The following is a 12,957-nucleotide window of genomic DNA, read 5'->3' on the forward strand; positions in this document are numbered from 1 at the left end:
CCAAAATGGAAATACACTTTACTTCTTATAGAAATGTCTTGTCACTTTTGAATCAATTCTTTTAAATGTATTTACTCTTAAACTGGCAATCAACCTCAGAAAGGGCCAACTAGGGCGTAAGGATGAGCGTAAGCAAGAGGCTAGCAGGCAGAGCCCAAGCACTACTTGAGGTCCAACCTGATATACTTTATGTTCCTCAAAATGTGCGAGATGCATTTTTTGAAGTGACTTTTATATTGAGGAATGCTAAGGGCGCTAGGTGGAGGCGCTAACTAAGTTGGGCGAAAGGGACGAAATATTCTCACAAGGGTCGGTAGAATTCCTCATGCCCAACCAGCGGAAGCTATGAAGCTAGCGAGCCACCAATTGGCCAAAGCTGGGTCGGCCCTCTTAGGCCTCTCCATCTCATCTCTATGCGACCCCACGTGACCCATGGACCCTTCGAGCTGAATTATGACTTGCTTTGTTCGGAGCCGAAACGGGCAGATCTCCTAGGCTTGGACCCTGAAAACAAATGTGAATTCGCCGACCTTCAAGCCTCTCTCATGTGTCACTCGCCTGTCGACTCACCTGTTCGGATGGTCTCCACAACCGATCCCGAAATCCTATGATTAGAGCTCGTCTGATCTCTCGACTCCTCTATAGGCCTGTGCAATGCTTTAACACCATGTCGGCTCGCGAACCCCCCTCGGCCCCATTGCTGGTCATCCTGGGGTCTACGGGTACCGGGAAGTCTGAGGTGAGATTCGCCCACCTTGTTGCGGGGACCTGCCTTGACAGGGGCTGATACGTATTTACAGCTTGCCGTCGATCTGGCAGCACGCTTCAATGGCGAGATCATAAACGCAGATGCCATGCAAATGTACAAGGGTTTGCCCATCATTACCAATAAGATCTCACTGGAAGAGCAACGCTCTATTCCACATCACCTTCTGGGCAACATCAGTTTGGACCAGGAAACCTGGGTCGTGGGAGTTTTCAAGCGCGAAGCCACCCGCGTCATTCAAGAAATTCGCAGCAGAGGCAGGGTACCTATAGTCGTCGGAGGTACCCATTACTACACCAATGCCTTGCTTTTCAGAGACAGCCTGGTGGAGAAGGAGGATGCATCCCCCGACACTACGCTGGTCCAAGACAACTCGGCCCAACATCCGATCTTGAACGGTACCACCGAAGCCATGTGGGAAAAACTCAGAGAGGTCGATCCTGTCATGGCTGACAGGTGGCATCCCAACGACAGACGAAAAATACGTCGCTCCCTAGAAATATTTCTCACCACGGGGAGGCCAGCATCCGAAATCTACGCCGAGCAGCAGACTAGGAAGAGAGCTGAAGCTGCGCTGCAACAGGACTTTTCAAAGCCTGACGCTGTGCTCTTCTGGGTCCACTCCGAGGCTCAAGTGCTAAAGGACCGACTTGACAGCAGAGTTAATAAAATGCTGGATAATGGTCTTATGGACGAGGTCACGGAAGTCAACGATTATCTCAAGTCTAAATTGGAATCCGGAGAGCCTGTTGACTTCAGTAGGGGCATATGGCAGTCGATTGGCTTCAAGGAATTTCAGCCTTACCTGGGAGCCGTGGAAAGGGGTGCTGATGCCAAGGATCTTGAGAAACTGAGGCTCGAGTGCCTTGAAGTCATGAAAACCGCGACCAAGAGATATGCCAAATACCAAACGAAATGGATATCGAAGCAGACGTTGCCTTCGTTGGAAGAGGAAGGGGACCAGGACCGGCTTTATGTGCTAGACAGCACTGATGTCGCGCGGTACTCTGAAGATGTCCTCGACAAGGCAGCCTTCTTGACACAACTGTTTCTGGCCGGAGATGAGATGCCAGATCCTTCCAGTGTATCAGACGCCGCCAAAATTGTGCTGAACACTGCCATCAAGTCTGCCACTTCTGCACAAGGCACACCCTGCCGAAAGCATTGCTCAACCTGCGATACCACTCTGCTGACAGAGGAAGGTTGGCAGAAACATGTACGAGGCAAAGCGCACCGTCGCAGAGCCCGGCATGCGAAACAAACTGCATTGGTTCCTGCACAAGATATCGAGACTGCGCTTGTGGAGGCTGAGACAACTCATCCGAGCTTGTCTGAACAGCGATGATGACCACAAAGCTGTGTATCATCATTGCGAAGCCACCAGCCCATATACGACAAGATACACACAGTCTCGACTCTGGAGTTGTACACGTAAGTCCAATTTTGGAAATTAGGTGTAGTACTCAAACCATAAACTCCATACGAAACAAAGAGGTCCATTAACGCCTTGACTTTCGTGGAAAGGTGGCCTCATAAGGCCTCAACGGATTTGAAAGGCACTGATGACTTCATCCGTTATAGGTCGCCACACGGGAGTTCTGCCATGAAGACTTCTTTTCTGGCTCGCGCCGTGATGGACGCAGCACCGAAGAACTGACAGGCCGTGCGTCAAATCCTGTGTGAGCCTGCCCGGTCAACTGCAATTTCGACTGTTGGTCGGAGAGCTGCTCTCGGATCAAGCAAACAGCACGAGATTTGCATTCATTCAGAATCCAAGTCCGCTAAAGAAATCGGCGTGCTTTCTGAGAGCTGGTGGGTCTTGATGAGTGTGAGTATGCCCGAAGATGATGCCCTACAGCCAATGTGAGACCGATCTGCGCATAGATACCAATTTTCTTCGCTACGCAGGATCAGCTCATGCATGATCACATCTCCATGCATTGGCACGAGCACCTTGGGATCTCGCTGCATTTATGTGAGCTATTAGACAGGAAGTGTTCAGTGAAAGGTCTCAGCCACTTTGATACCACATGGCTGCCTGAAGTGCACATGTAAATCTCAAGGCAAGAGTTCAATTGTACCGAGGGCAACGTGTAGAGCAATAAAATACCAATAATTTTGCTACTTGTGGAATAGCAAACTCTCGTCTCACTTCAGTCTACGTATTTATCGTCCAGTACCTTGTAATCTGTTTCTTATCCATTTCGATTGGTATCTTGTTCATTTTGATTGATAGGACTCGTATGATTGTACATTTATTTGGGTATAACAAAAACACAGTTTCGAAAACAAGCTTGCAAAGGAGCGCAATTCACAACCTCAATTACCCTAGGCCGCTAAATCATAGTAGATACAACTCCCCGTCCGGAAGTTGTACACGAAAGCATGCTTCAAACCCGCATCCCGGAATTCAAGCAGCATGTCCTGCACCTCACGCACGTACTTCTTCTCAGCATTGGTGACGTCGAGCTTTCGCCAGGTGTCGGCTTCCAAGAGGCTTGTTCCCCTGATAGCGTTGAGCACGTGGTCGGTTGTCTCGATGGCCGCGATGGGCCCGTCCAGGAAGCCCTGGACGAGCTTGGCTGCGCTGCTCTGTGCCTGCTCGACGACCGTCTGCCTGTTAAACTTCTTGGACTTGGTTTGTGCGGTTAGCACCCGTACTTCTTGCTGATGGTGACCCTGGTTGGAGTACGGGAAGGGGCTTGTGTCGCCGAGAGAGTTGTTGCCCTCGGCGTGGGCCATCCCGCCGCGAGGTCGAGAGGGCATGGTGGTGGCCTTTGTATTTGAGTCGCGCTCGCGCATATCGCCACGCAACCAGTTCAACAGCTCCCTTGCTGGTAGATCTTCGTCAGGAACGTTACGCCAAAATGTCTTGATCTTGAGTATGTCCGCTTTGACGATAATCATCCACGCGGGCTGCTCTTCCGGCCGATCGGGTATCAGCTCGTCGGGTGAACGAGCCTCATCTGCGAGCTCTGCGCTAATGGCATTAGTCTGTAGGCTGCGTAGGACCTCGAGCGCGGTTGATCTCCTGATGACCGGGTCAAAGCTGGCCACGAGAACGTCGCAGCGTTTTCCGCTGAACAGGCCATGGACTTCTTCTTCCGCTGCCTTTTTCAAGAAAGCCTTTCCACCACTCCTTGCGGGTACTTGGGCCAGCTTTTCCCAAGGGAGGCTCACCCCGACAGCATGCCGCTCCCCCACCAAGCTGCTCCCCGCCTTGTGACGATGTTCCTTTATCAAGCTGTCGTATCGTCCTCCGGCAGCCAAGACAACTCTGACCTTCTTGTCAAATACGCAGGAAAACATGAGGCCACCTCTGAAAAATGCTTCGTTGACAGAGTATAACGGACTGATGTAAATCTTGGTTTTAACTCCAAGGACTTTGCAGTATTCGTAGACCTCCTTCAGGTGAGCAATCGTGGATGAGGCCTTTTGGTAGATGTCGGTGTTTCCGAATAGGGTTTTCAGCTTAGAAAATGTTTTGGCCGGCGTATCCCGAAAGTCGAAACGCTGAAGCTCGTCGACACTGGTCGCGGAGACACCACACTGAGGCGAGCGCAGTTCACCTCGCAGCTTCTGCCAGGTCACGCCTTGAACGTTCAGCCTGCTCAGTGTTTCCGCAGCTGCTCTCCTCACAGTGTGCTCAATACCACAATATTCGAAGATGAGCTGAAGGAGGTCAGAATGGCCAAGCTGGAATGCCATCTGGCTGGAGGACAGCGTCGGGAAGGCGGAAATAATGTCATCAACCACTGATAGAACGCGAGCTTCTTTCAAAGACAAATCTAGAGTGTTGTTTGCCACAATGTCAAAATCCGCAACACCTATTTGATTGGGTTGGCCACCGCCATGCTGTTCTCGGTAGACGCTCCCAAACGAGTAAGAGTGCTGGGGAATCGTAGTTGTTGACTTGGCAAGCATGCGGGCGCGACCCATCTTCAGATCAAAGGGTAGCTGCAGTAGACTACCGTTGTGGTCCAGGAGCTTGACTGCGGTGGTGTAATGAGACGATGAAGGGTATAAGCTCGGTGTGGGCGCCTCAACGGCTCCATGGCACTTGAAAATAGAGATCAGCGTCTCCTTCACAACACGCTGACGAAGGAGCTCAGTAGTCGAGAAAGTTTGTGTCTGCATGTCCCAAACAAAATCTTTTGCCTGGTCTACTTTTCTGGAGAACAATGTCGACAGAATTTTTTCGTAAAACGGAGAATTGGGATCTGCCACGCCAGCACTGTGATAGGAATATTAGCTGTGGCTTTCAACCAAGCTTCAGAGCAGAATTGCGCAGGAAGAACTTGGGAGGCATTGGGGGTGGGGTATATGGAATCTTACATCGCTCGCCGAATAGTGTCGCTCTCCATCTCATCCGGAAGCTTGTTGCTCTTCAACAGCTCGGTACTGGAAGGGCGCTCTTTCGGGTTGTGAGTGAGCAGAGACATGATTATTTCTGCTTGAGCTGCCCCAGGGTCAAAATCAGATGGCAAGACAGGGTGTGATCTGCGTAGGTCCTCAAGAACCTGCGCTCTCTGCATGCCGAGCATCGGCTGATAGCACATCTCGAAGAACATGATGCCCAGCGAGTACATCTGATGGCATTAGCACGTTAGTATATCCTTGCTGGTGACCGTATAAGAGAGAAGATGCCAGAACAGTCGCCAGGGTGACCCAGTGAAGCGCTGTTAGCAGGTGTGAAAATTACTCACATCGACTTTAGAGGTATAACTGCCACTGCCGCCTGATTTGACCTCAGGGGCAACGTAAACGGACGTTCCGACGCTTCTCGTCATATCCGCTTGATCCATGACGGATGGATGTGAATGTGCCTTGTCTGCAGCTATGAGACCCTTGCTAGCCAGTCCAAAATCTCCTATTTTGACATTATTAACGCCATCCGGGCCAACACTAATGAATATATTGTCCGGCTTGAGATCACGGTGGACAATGTTCAAGCTATTGTAAGAAGCGCATCAAATTAGCTGTTCGAAAAATATGATTAGGAAAAGGATTATTTACCTGTGTATATGGACCAGGCCCTGCAGAATCTGACGAAAAAGTCGCCACACTTCTGTCTTGTTCTTGGCCAGATTTCTTGCGATAAGGTCGCGAAGTGTCTGAGAGTACGTCAGTAAATCACTAGACATTATGGCATGAATCTTTGAGAGCACAGCTGGCTATTCGGTCATCCCACATAAGGCCACTCCGTGGGGGTTTATCCTAAGGGGTCTCTGTCGCGGGAATTTTGGCAAGTCAAGAGATGAACTCACTCGCTTCTCGCAATACTCCATGGATATGTACAAGATTGTTCTGAAAGGCCTGTGACTTGGCCGTCGTGTTCGCTTTCGTACAGGCAAGACATGTTGAGCCCCTTTCGTCCCTTGTGTATCAGTCCCAGACTCTTCATCTGACTCGTCTGAATCCTCTTCGTCGGTACTTTCGTCATAGTCATCGTCGCCGTTATCATCATCATCATCATCATCATCGACGGCCTCACTGTCGTCGTCACCAAACTCAATATCCAGCCGTCTGCTTGAAGAGATGAAGTCTAGGCCGCCTTGGCTTGTAGCGAATTCGATATTGAATCCACCTTGTGATACAGTATCTCGAGAGAGCTCCGTGCCGCCAGCGTCGGTCGAAGTCTCCTCGTCAGCCGTGTCCGATATGTCGTACGCCTCCTCTAGCCAGGTGTTGAAGTAACGCACGACAGCCGGGTGACTCAGTTGTGAGAGAAGCCGTACCTCTTTCAACACCTCCGTCAAGCCTCCCTGGGAACTAGATGAGATTTTCTTGATGGCATATACCTGACCGTCAAGCTTCTTGCGAGCCTTAACGACCTCGCCGAAGCCTCCTTTGCCAAGGCGGCCCTCTTCAACAAAGTCTTCCTTATATCTCGATGAAGTATGGCCACGATTTGTCGTGGAATTGTGCCGGGATCTGCTTCGAATCGGTGTGATTTGGGGCAGAGAGCCAAGTGTGGTGCTGGACTGGCCAGCCGATGTATTCTCGACGAATAGAGGGGCATCTGTGGCTAGAAATTCACTCGAGCTCAACTCGAAAGCACGCGGTCTCTTCTTCGGATCTGATTTGAAGAAGAATGCCACCAACTCTTCTAGTGCATCAGATAATGACAGCGAGTCCATGAGATCTACCGGCGAATGATACTTTTGAGCCACATCGAGACCAAGTATCATTTGGAGGAAGACGAGCCCAAAGTCCCAGATATCCGTCTTCTGAGTATATTGCGCCTTGGAGGCAGCCGCAATCTCGGGAGGAAACCAGTAAGCGGACTTCGTATCCCTCATAGACGTCAATGTTTGGGTCGTCGTGCACAGATTGTGCAGTTCTCTCTGGTAACCGGCATCAGCAAGTTTTGGAATCATGTCTCCTGTCGGTTCTGTCACCAGTAAGATGTTGCCGGGGTGGATATCCTGATGCACGACTCCTTGGCTGTGCAGCCAGCCCAGAGCGTCGAGAAGATTGACGGTGCAGCTCCGGACCCTGTTAACATCCAGATGGCCCGACCACCGAAGCAATTTTTCCAGGGACCCGTCTTCAGCAAAAGGACTCAGCACACTGACATTCCAGCTCATAGTGTTCGCAATGTCGTTAGCAGCCCGGCCTATCTTGTAATCGAGAACCTCGAGGACAGCCTGGTGGCGGAGCTTTTTCATCGTGTCCAGCTCCGACTCCAAAGCCTGTAACTGCTTCTTGAACTGCACTTGTTCCTTCCCTGCAGAGTGGACCTGTATCTGCTTCAATGCAAGCCTGGGTCGCTTTTGTCCTGTGGGTACTACTGGACGCACTTCGTACACCATTGTTATGGGCCCAGCGAGGAACTCGGTCTTGCCTGTGACTGCATTGAAGACGATGGAGTTTCCATCAACGTCCGTCAGTCTACAAAGCTGATCGAACACGATGCGTTCACCGTCGGAATCTTGAGTGCCATCAACTGGGCTGAAGGCGACATGGCTAGGCGGGTTCTTCCTTCTTGACTCTTTCACCCTTTCGTCCTGACGTCTGAGCTCCTGCTGCACCATTTGACCGAGATACTTCTCCTCTTCCTTGGTGTCCTGGAGCTTTTTTTGCTCTTCTTTGTCCTTCTGTTCCCGTGCAAGCTTAGCCACGGCAGCTTCATGTGCCGCTCGTTCTTGCTCGAGGGTAGGGAGAGCGCGCCCAGCAATCTTGGCCTGAGCAGCCTCCTCCAGGATCTCTCTGATGCCCTCGACAAGACTCATCATCATGACCTCCTCCTCCTTGACGAACTCCTTGGACTGTGTCTCGACATATATCTGGACTTTGTATAGAGTAGCCTCCTTCAGATTGCCGTGGTCCTTCAGGGTGAGCAGTGGTGGCGATTTGGGATACGTGGCTACTAGAACCACTCCCAGGGTAAGAGCCACATCCTCATCAGCAGCGGCTTTGATGTGAATGTCGAACGACGGCTCAGCCTTCTTCCAAGCACTGTGAGCAGCCTTGATTACGAAGTCGGCGCCGTAGATTGCCTCAAGCGCAGTGATTTCATCCTGTTGGCGTTCCTCGTAGCTAGCCTTTAGAGCTGGGGACTGCGGGCCCGATGGACCTTGCTTGGGCTCATTTTTCTCTATGTTCTTTGGAGCAGTCTTGTTTCTCTTCTTGCCAGCCATAATAACATGAAGATCATGGTTCTCAGATAAGCCAAAGACTTCGCATGCGTTATCTGGGAGGCAGGCGGTGGGAAGGATAATCACGTATGGGTTGTGGATGATGTTTGCGAGGAAGTCTGTTTTGGCTGGTACACCTTTATGACATGAAGACCATACTAGTAGTTGTGTGCACAGTATCGTTGCCCAGTGTGTGGTGTATTAAATGTTGGCAGGTTGTTGAGAGAAGCAGCCTCGAGGGAAGAGTGCACTGTACAGTAGGAGGAGTCAGATTCGTCCAATGCAGCAAGAAGTTCAGATGACCTAAAGGCCCCCAATTGACCGACTTCAGGTCCACGGTAGGGCTGAGCTGCAGGCCAGCTCCCCTGCCCGGATCCCTGGGCGGGGTCGTCTCTTCGATGAGATATACCAATGGCCCAAAGGCGTTCAGCTCGTCTCGTCCACAACTCCCTGCATAATCTATCAGATGAGCCACACCTGGAAAATGGACGGGCACAATTCACTGGCTTCTCAGAATTCGACTAGAGGAAATGGTGTGCCCATGTACCGCGAGCCGACAGTCAATTGTCAATGCTATATAGGGACCTGAGGATGCGGGCGGCTCCATTTTGGAGTGCATAAGTCACCAGTCCAAGTATGGACAGCGCATGTGAATGCTGGGTGCTACCCAGGTACGCACCTAGTGAGGTAGTCAATCTCAGGACAGCAGAATGCATCTGAGAATATTTTGGTGTCTTGAAAATTCTATGCATCGTTGAGTTGACAACCTTATCTCACCCTTGGATATTGAGCCTGTCTCTCCATGCCAGGAGCTGGTGTCCGTGTAAGTTCGTGTACCTAGGTACGTCGGAGCTTCCGCTGCAGCTTAGCGCCAGTCCAACCTTGCAGAGGCCTTCAGTGCCACCCGGGCGCCTGCAGCAATTGCCCGGTCTACCGCCAAGCACCCCCATGTAAACATCTAAGAACGCGACACTCCAACTTCCTGCTCAATTCGCGTCAACCCCCTACGATCCAGCCCATTTGAAGAACTTCATGATTACAATTGACTCTTAGCAATATCACCTAAGATCAAACCTCAACCCCGGCCACGATGCTCGGCTGGGCCTTGCATAAGGCAACGGGCAACGCGCCCCAGAACGCGCCCACTCCTGGTCCAGGTACGCTTCTCGCGCTTGAACCGCCCCCGGGACTACCACTCACGCACTCTATCTACAGATGACACCTTCGTTGAGCAACCAGACACACCCGCCCCTGTATTTGCAGCACGCGCATTCAAACGCGCCCTCTTTGGCACGCCTGCCCCTCAGAGGGAAGTCCAGTCTAGGAAGGAGACCAGGGCTGCCGCGGCAAAGTCAGAGAGGCCCAGACCTTCCGCTGGCGACGACAACAAGAGATTTGATTCTCCCACAAGACCACAAGGCATTCTCCTCACACCAGGCACCGGAACGTCGCGTCGGAAACGCGTCTCATTTGGGCGCGATGTGAAGCCCAACACCGCCCCGGCCAATGTTGAAGCCGCCAAGTCACGTCCGCGCACAAAGCTACAGGAAGCCCTCGAGAAGTCGCGCAAAGAGAACAGCCGGCAGTCCAGCGAGGATGCAGCCAAGAAGCTCAACTTCGACCCAGAAGAGGCTGAGGGCGACGGTGCTTGGGAAGAGGTTGACGAGCTCGACCGCGAGCCCGACATCACAGTGGACCTAAACGAGCCAAGGTCCCAGTCCGGACAATACTGGAAGAGCGAGTTTCAGAAGTATCACGAGGAAGCGCGAGCCGAGATGGAGAAGCTTGTTAAGTACAAGCAGCTGGCCAAGTCGTATGCGAAAGCCAAAGACGCCGAGGCTCTCGACTTGAACGAGCGGCTCAAGGAGGAGCAGTCCAAGGTCGACCAGATGGAGCAGAAGATCACGGAGCTTGCTGGCCAGGTTACGGCGAGGCAGAGCCAGGGTAAAGACACCCGAGACGACAGAAAGCTCATGAAAGACCTCACGCGCCAGACGGCCCTGGCCGTACAGTACAGAGAACAAGTTGAAGAGCTGGAAAAGCTACTTCGAGAGTCAGGGTATGACACTGACGGAAACCGCCGGCGACGCGGTGGTACATCCCCGAGGACTGCGCAGACACTTCTCGAGACCCAACGAGAGCTTAGGAAGGCCCGTGAGCAAGTCCAAGAGCTGAATGATTTGCGCCATGAGCTCAAAAGTGTCAAATCAGAGTTGAGCGCGACCGAGCAGCGAGGCCTGAAGCTCGAAGTCGAGAAGAAGAAGGCCATCGCAGACCTGGCTAAGAGTGAGATAAAGGTGGCAGATCTAGAACGGAAACTGGCCAAAGCTGAACACGACCGACAAAGGAAGGATAACCAGTATGAAAAGCTCAAAGCCGACTACGATGCCCTCAAAGAGAAGAACAAGATGCAACGAGCGCCCAGGACAGTGGACACGCAGCAGCTAAGGGATGACATCAAGTTGCTTTCAACCGGACGCGAAGCGCAGAGTCACTGGGAAGATAAATTTGTCGATCTGCAGGTCAAAGTAAGAGAGGAGCAAGACAACCGTCGGCGGACGGTGGAGGATGCGAGAGCCATGACCAACAATCTCAGGCTGGAACATAAGAGAGCCTCGGATAGCAGGTCGCTTGGCCAACGGTTTCAAAGCTTGAGAAACAACGGTGATGACGGGACTGAAGATATGACTCATGATCTCCTGCAAATCAGGCCTCGCATGGAGGACATGCAAAACGAGACGCCTCTCGTTCGTTCGGCTTCCCGCGCGAGTAAGAGGAAGGCTTCTGGACCGGCTGCTCTTGAGCATCATTTTCTTCCTGAAGAAGACTTCACGATGGACACTCCTAGTCGCAAAATCAACCGAACTCCTTCGCGAGAGTTCAGAGTGTCAAAGTCTCCACGGGCCAAGAGCAGCAGGGTTTCTGCGAACCCGGCCGCGCTCAATAGTGAGCCCAAGAGTCCAGCCCTTGGTCTGGGCCGAGACAGGGCGCGGACTTGGAAGCTCGACCCTGTGCCGGACAAGCCACAGCCGGATGTCATTTCCTCCAGACCATCGTCCCTTTCTGCTGATCGTCGAGCTGCTGCTATCGCCAGGCTGGAACAGAAGAGAGCGGAACGGAGACGGGGCCATGAGAGTGCGGCTTTACCTGGCAAGGAAAACTTGAGACCCTGAGCGAGTGCTGTTGGCGGAAAGGGGTAGAGCGGGCTTGTACGCTGGTGAGGATCGTTCATTGTTTGTATTAGCGACTTTGCACAGGGCTTTAATTTGGTTGTTCCGAAGTTTGGCGTCTGGTGTACCCTGGAAATACCATGAATTTGTTCCTGGGCAGTAAGCCTGGTTTTGTGTATTTGGATTTCCTGATATAGGTGATTAGAGCCGGTCCGTTGTGAGCGCTTGCCCCGCAGCCTTTCATGTACCAAAATAAGAGACCGTGCCAACCATTCTCCGTTCCACTCTACTACACATTTCATAACATATATACTCGAGTATGAACTCGAAGTCGCGGGAAAGAATCGACAGCGAGTCGGAAGATTTGATCGAGACTGAGATTCAAGACTTGGAGCAGAGGTTAGAGCATGCAAAAGCCCGCCTCAGAACCCGCAAAGCAGCCGCGGCTCATAAATCTCACAATGGCGATGACATTCATCAACCTGCACTCACACTTCATGGCGAGTCTACTTCACACTGCCAATTGATAGGAAAGTAACTAACCTGGCCACCAGGTCTCCCTCCGCACAAGACAACCCACTTTCTCTTCTTGCTGTCCGACTCCGCCCTGCCACTAGGCTCCTTCGCCTTCAGCAGCGGCCTCGAGTCGTACCTCGCTCACAACCGCAGCGCGCCTCATCCCTCATCGCAACCGCGCCACTCACAGTTCGACCTGTTCCTGCCCATCTCAGTTTCCTCCTATGCATCCACCACCCTGCCGTTCGTCCTGGCGGCGCACCGCGAGCCCCAGCGGCTCGCCGAGCTGGACGACTACCTCGACGCGGCGGTGATCTGCACCGTGGGCAAGCGCGCGTCCGTGGCGCAGGGGCGCGCCCTTCTGGGCATCTGGGAGCGCTCGTTCGCGGCGTCGTCTGCGCTCTCGGCGTCCGCCCGGGAGCACGACGCCTCCTTGCTGAGCCTGGGGGAGTACTCCCGGGCGCTGCGGACGCCGGCCAAGGGGCTTGATGAGACGGGGCTGCCTCCCGTCGCGGCTCACCTCGCGCCCCTCTTTGGTGTCATTTGCCATATCGTCGGGCTGAGCCTGCACCAGACGGCGTATATATTTATGCTTGGCCATGTCAAGGCTCTCATATCCGCCGCTGTCCGGGCCAACCTGTTGGGGCCGTATCAGGCGCAACGGGTGCTGGCGAGCAGCGAGGTGATGGGGATGATTGCTGCGGCTATTGATAGGGAATGGGACACGCCTGTGGAAGAGGCAGGACAGAGTGTTCCGGTGATGGATCTCTGGGTTGGGAGGCACGAGGTTTTATATAGTAGGATATTCAACAGTTAAGAGGCTGTGGTTGCACAAATATGAGTGTCTTTACTATGTGGTATCAAG

At 52.6% G+C, this 12,957-nt stretch overlaps 3 protein-coding genes across 3 annotated transcripts; 2 read left to right on the forward strand and 1 right to left on the reverse strand.

The window, feature by feature from the left end:
* Positions 1–667: 667 nt before the first annotated feature.
* On the forward strand, positions 668–2,633 carry J7T55_001790 (uncharacterized protein; the record flags this gene model as incomplete). Its single annotated transcript, XM_053142689.1, has 5 exons — positions 668–739; positions 801–1,968; positions 2,106–2,197; positions 2,348–2,429; positions 2,536–2,633. 5 exons carry the CDS (start codon positions 668–670, stop codon positions 2,631–2,633), a joined length of 1,512 nt encoding a protein of 503 aa, XP_052994244.1.
* Positions 2,634–3,094: 461 nt separating this feature from the next.
* On the reverse strand, positions 3,095–8,409 carry J7T55_001791 (cross pathway control-3; the record flags this gene model as incomplete). The annotated part of the gene is made up of 5 exons (XM_053142690.1): positions 3,095–5,000; positions 5,102–5,355; positions 5,473–5,719; positions 5,783–5,880; positions 6,034–8,409. The coding sequence occupies 5 exons, from the start codon at positions 8,407–8,409 to the stop codon at positions 3,095–3,097; spliced, it is 4,881 nt and encodes a 1,626-aa protein (XP_052994245.1).
* A 1,087-nt stretch (positions 8,410–9,496) lies between these two features.
* J7T55_001792 (uncharacterized protein) lies at positions 9,497–12,909 on the forward strand (the record flags this gene model as incomplete). The annotated part of the gene is made up of 3 exons (XM_053142692.1): positions 9,497–9,563; positions 9,622–11,478; positions 12,131–12,909. 3 exons carry the CDS (start codon positions 9,497–9,499, stop codon positions 12,907–12,909), a joined length of 2,703 nt encoding a protein of 900 aa, XP_052994246.1.
* Positions 12,910–12,957: the final 48 nt, after the last annotated feature.

Source organism: Diaporthe amygdali (genome assembly GCF_026229845.1).
Source record: "Diaporthe amygdali strain CAA958 chromosome Unknown NODE_12_length_1037015_cov_66_201586, whole genome shotgun sequence".
Taxonomy (NCBI): domain Eukaryota; kingdom Fungi; phylum Ascomycota; class Sordariomycetes; order Diaporthales; family Diaporthaceae; genus Diaporthe; species Diaporthe amygdali.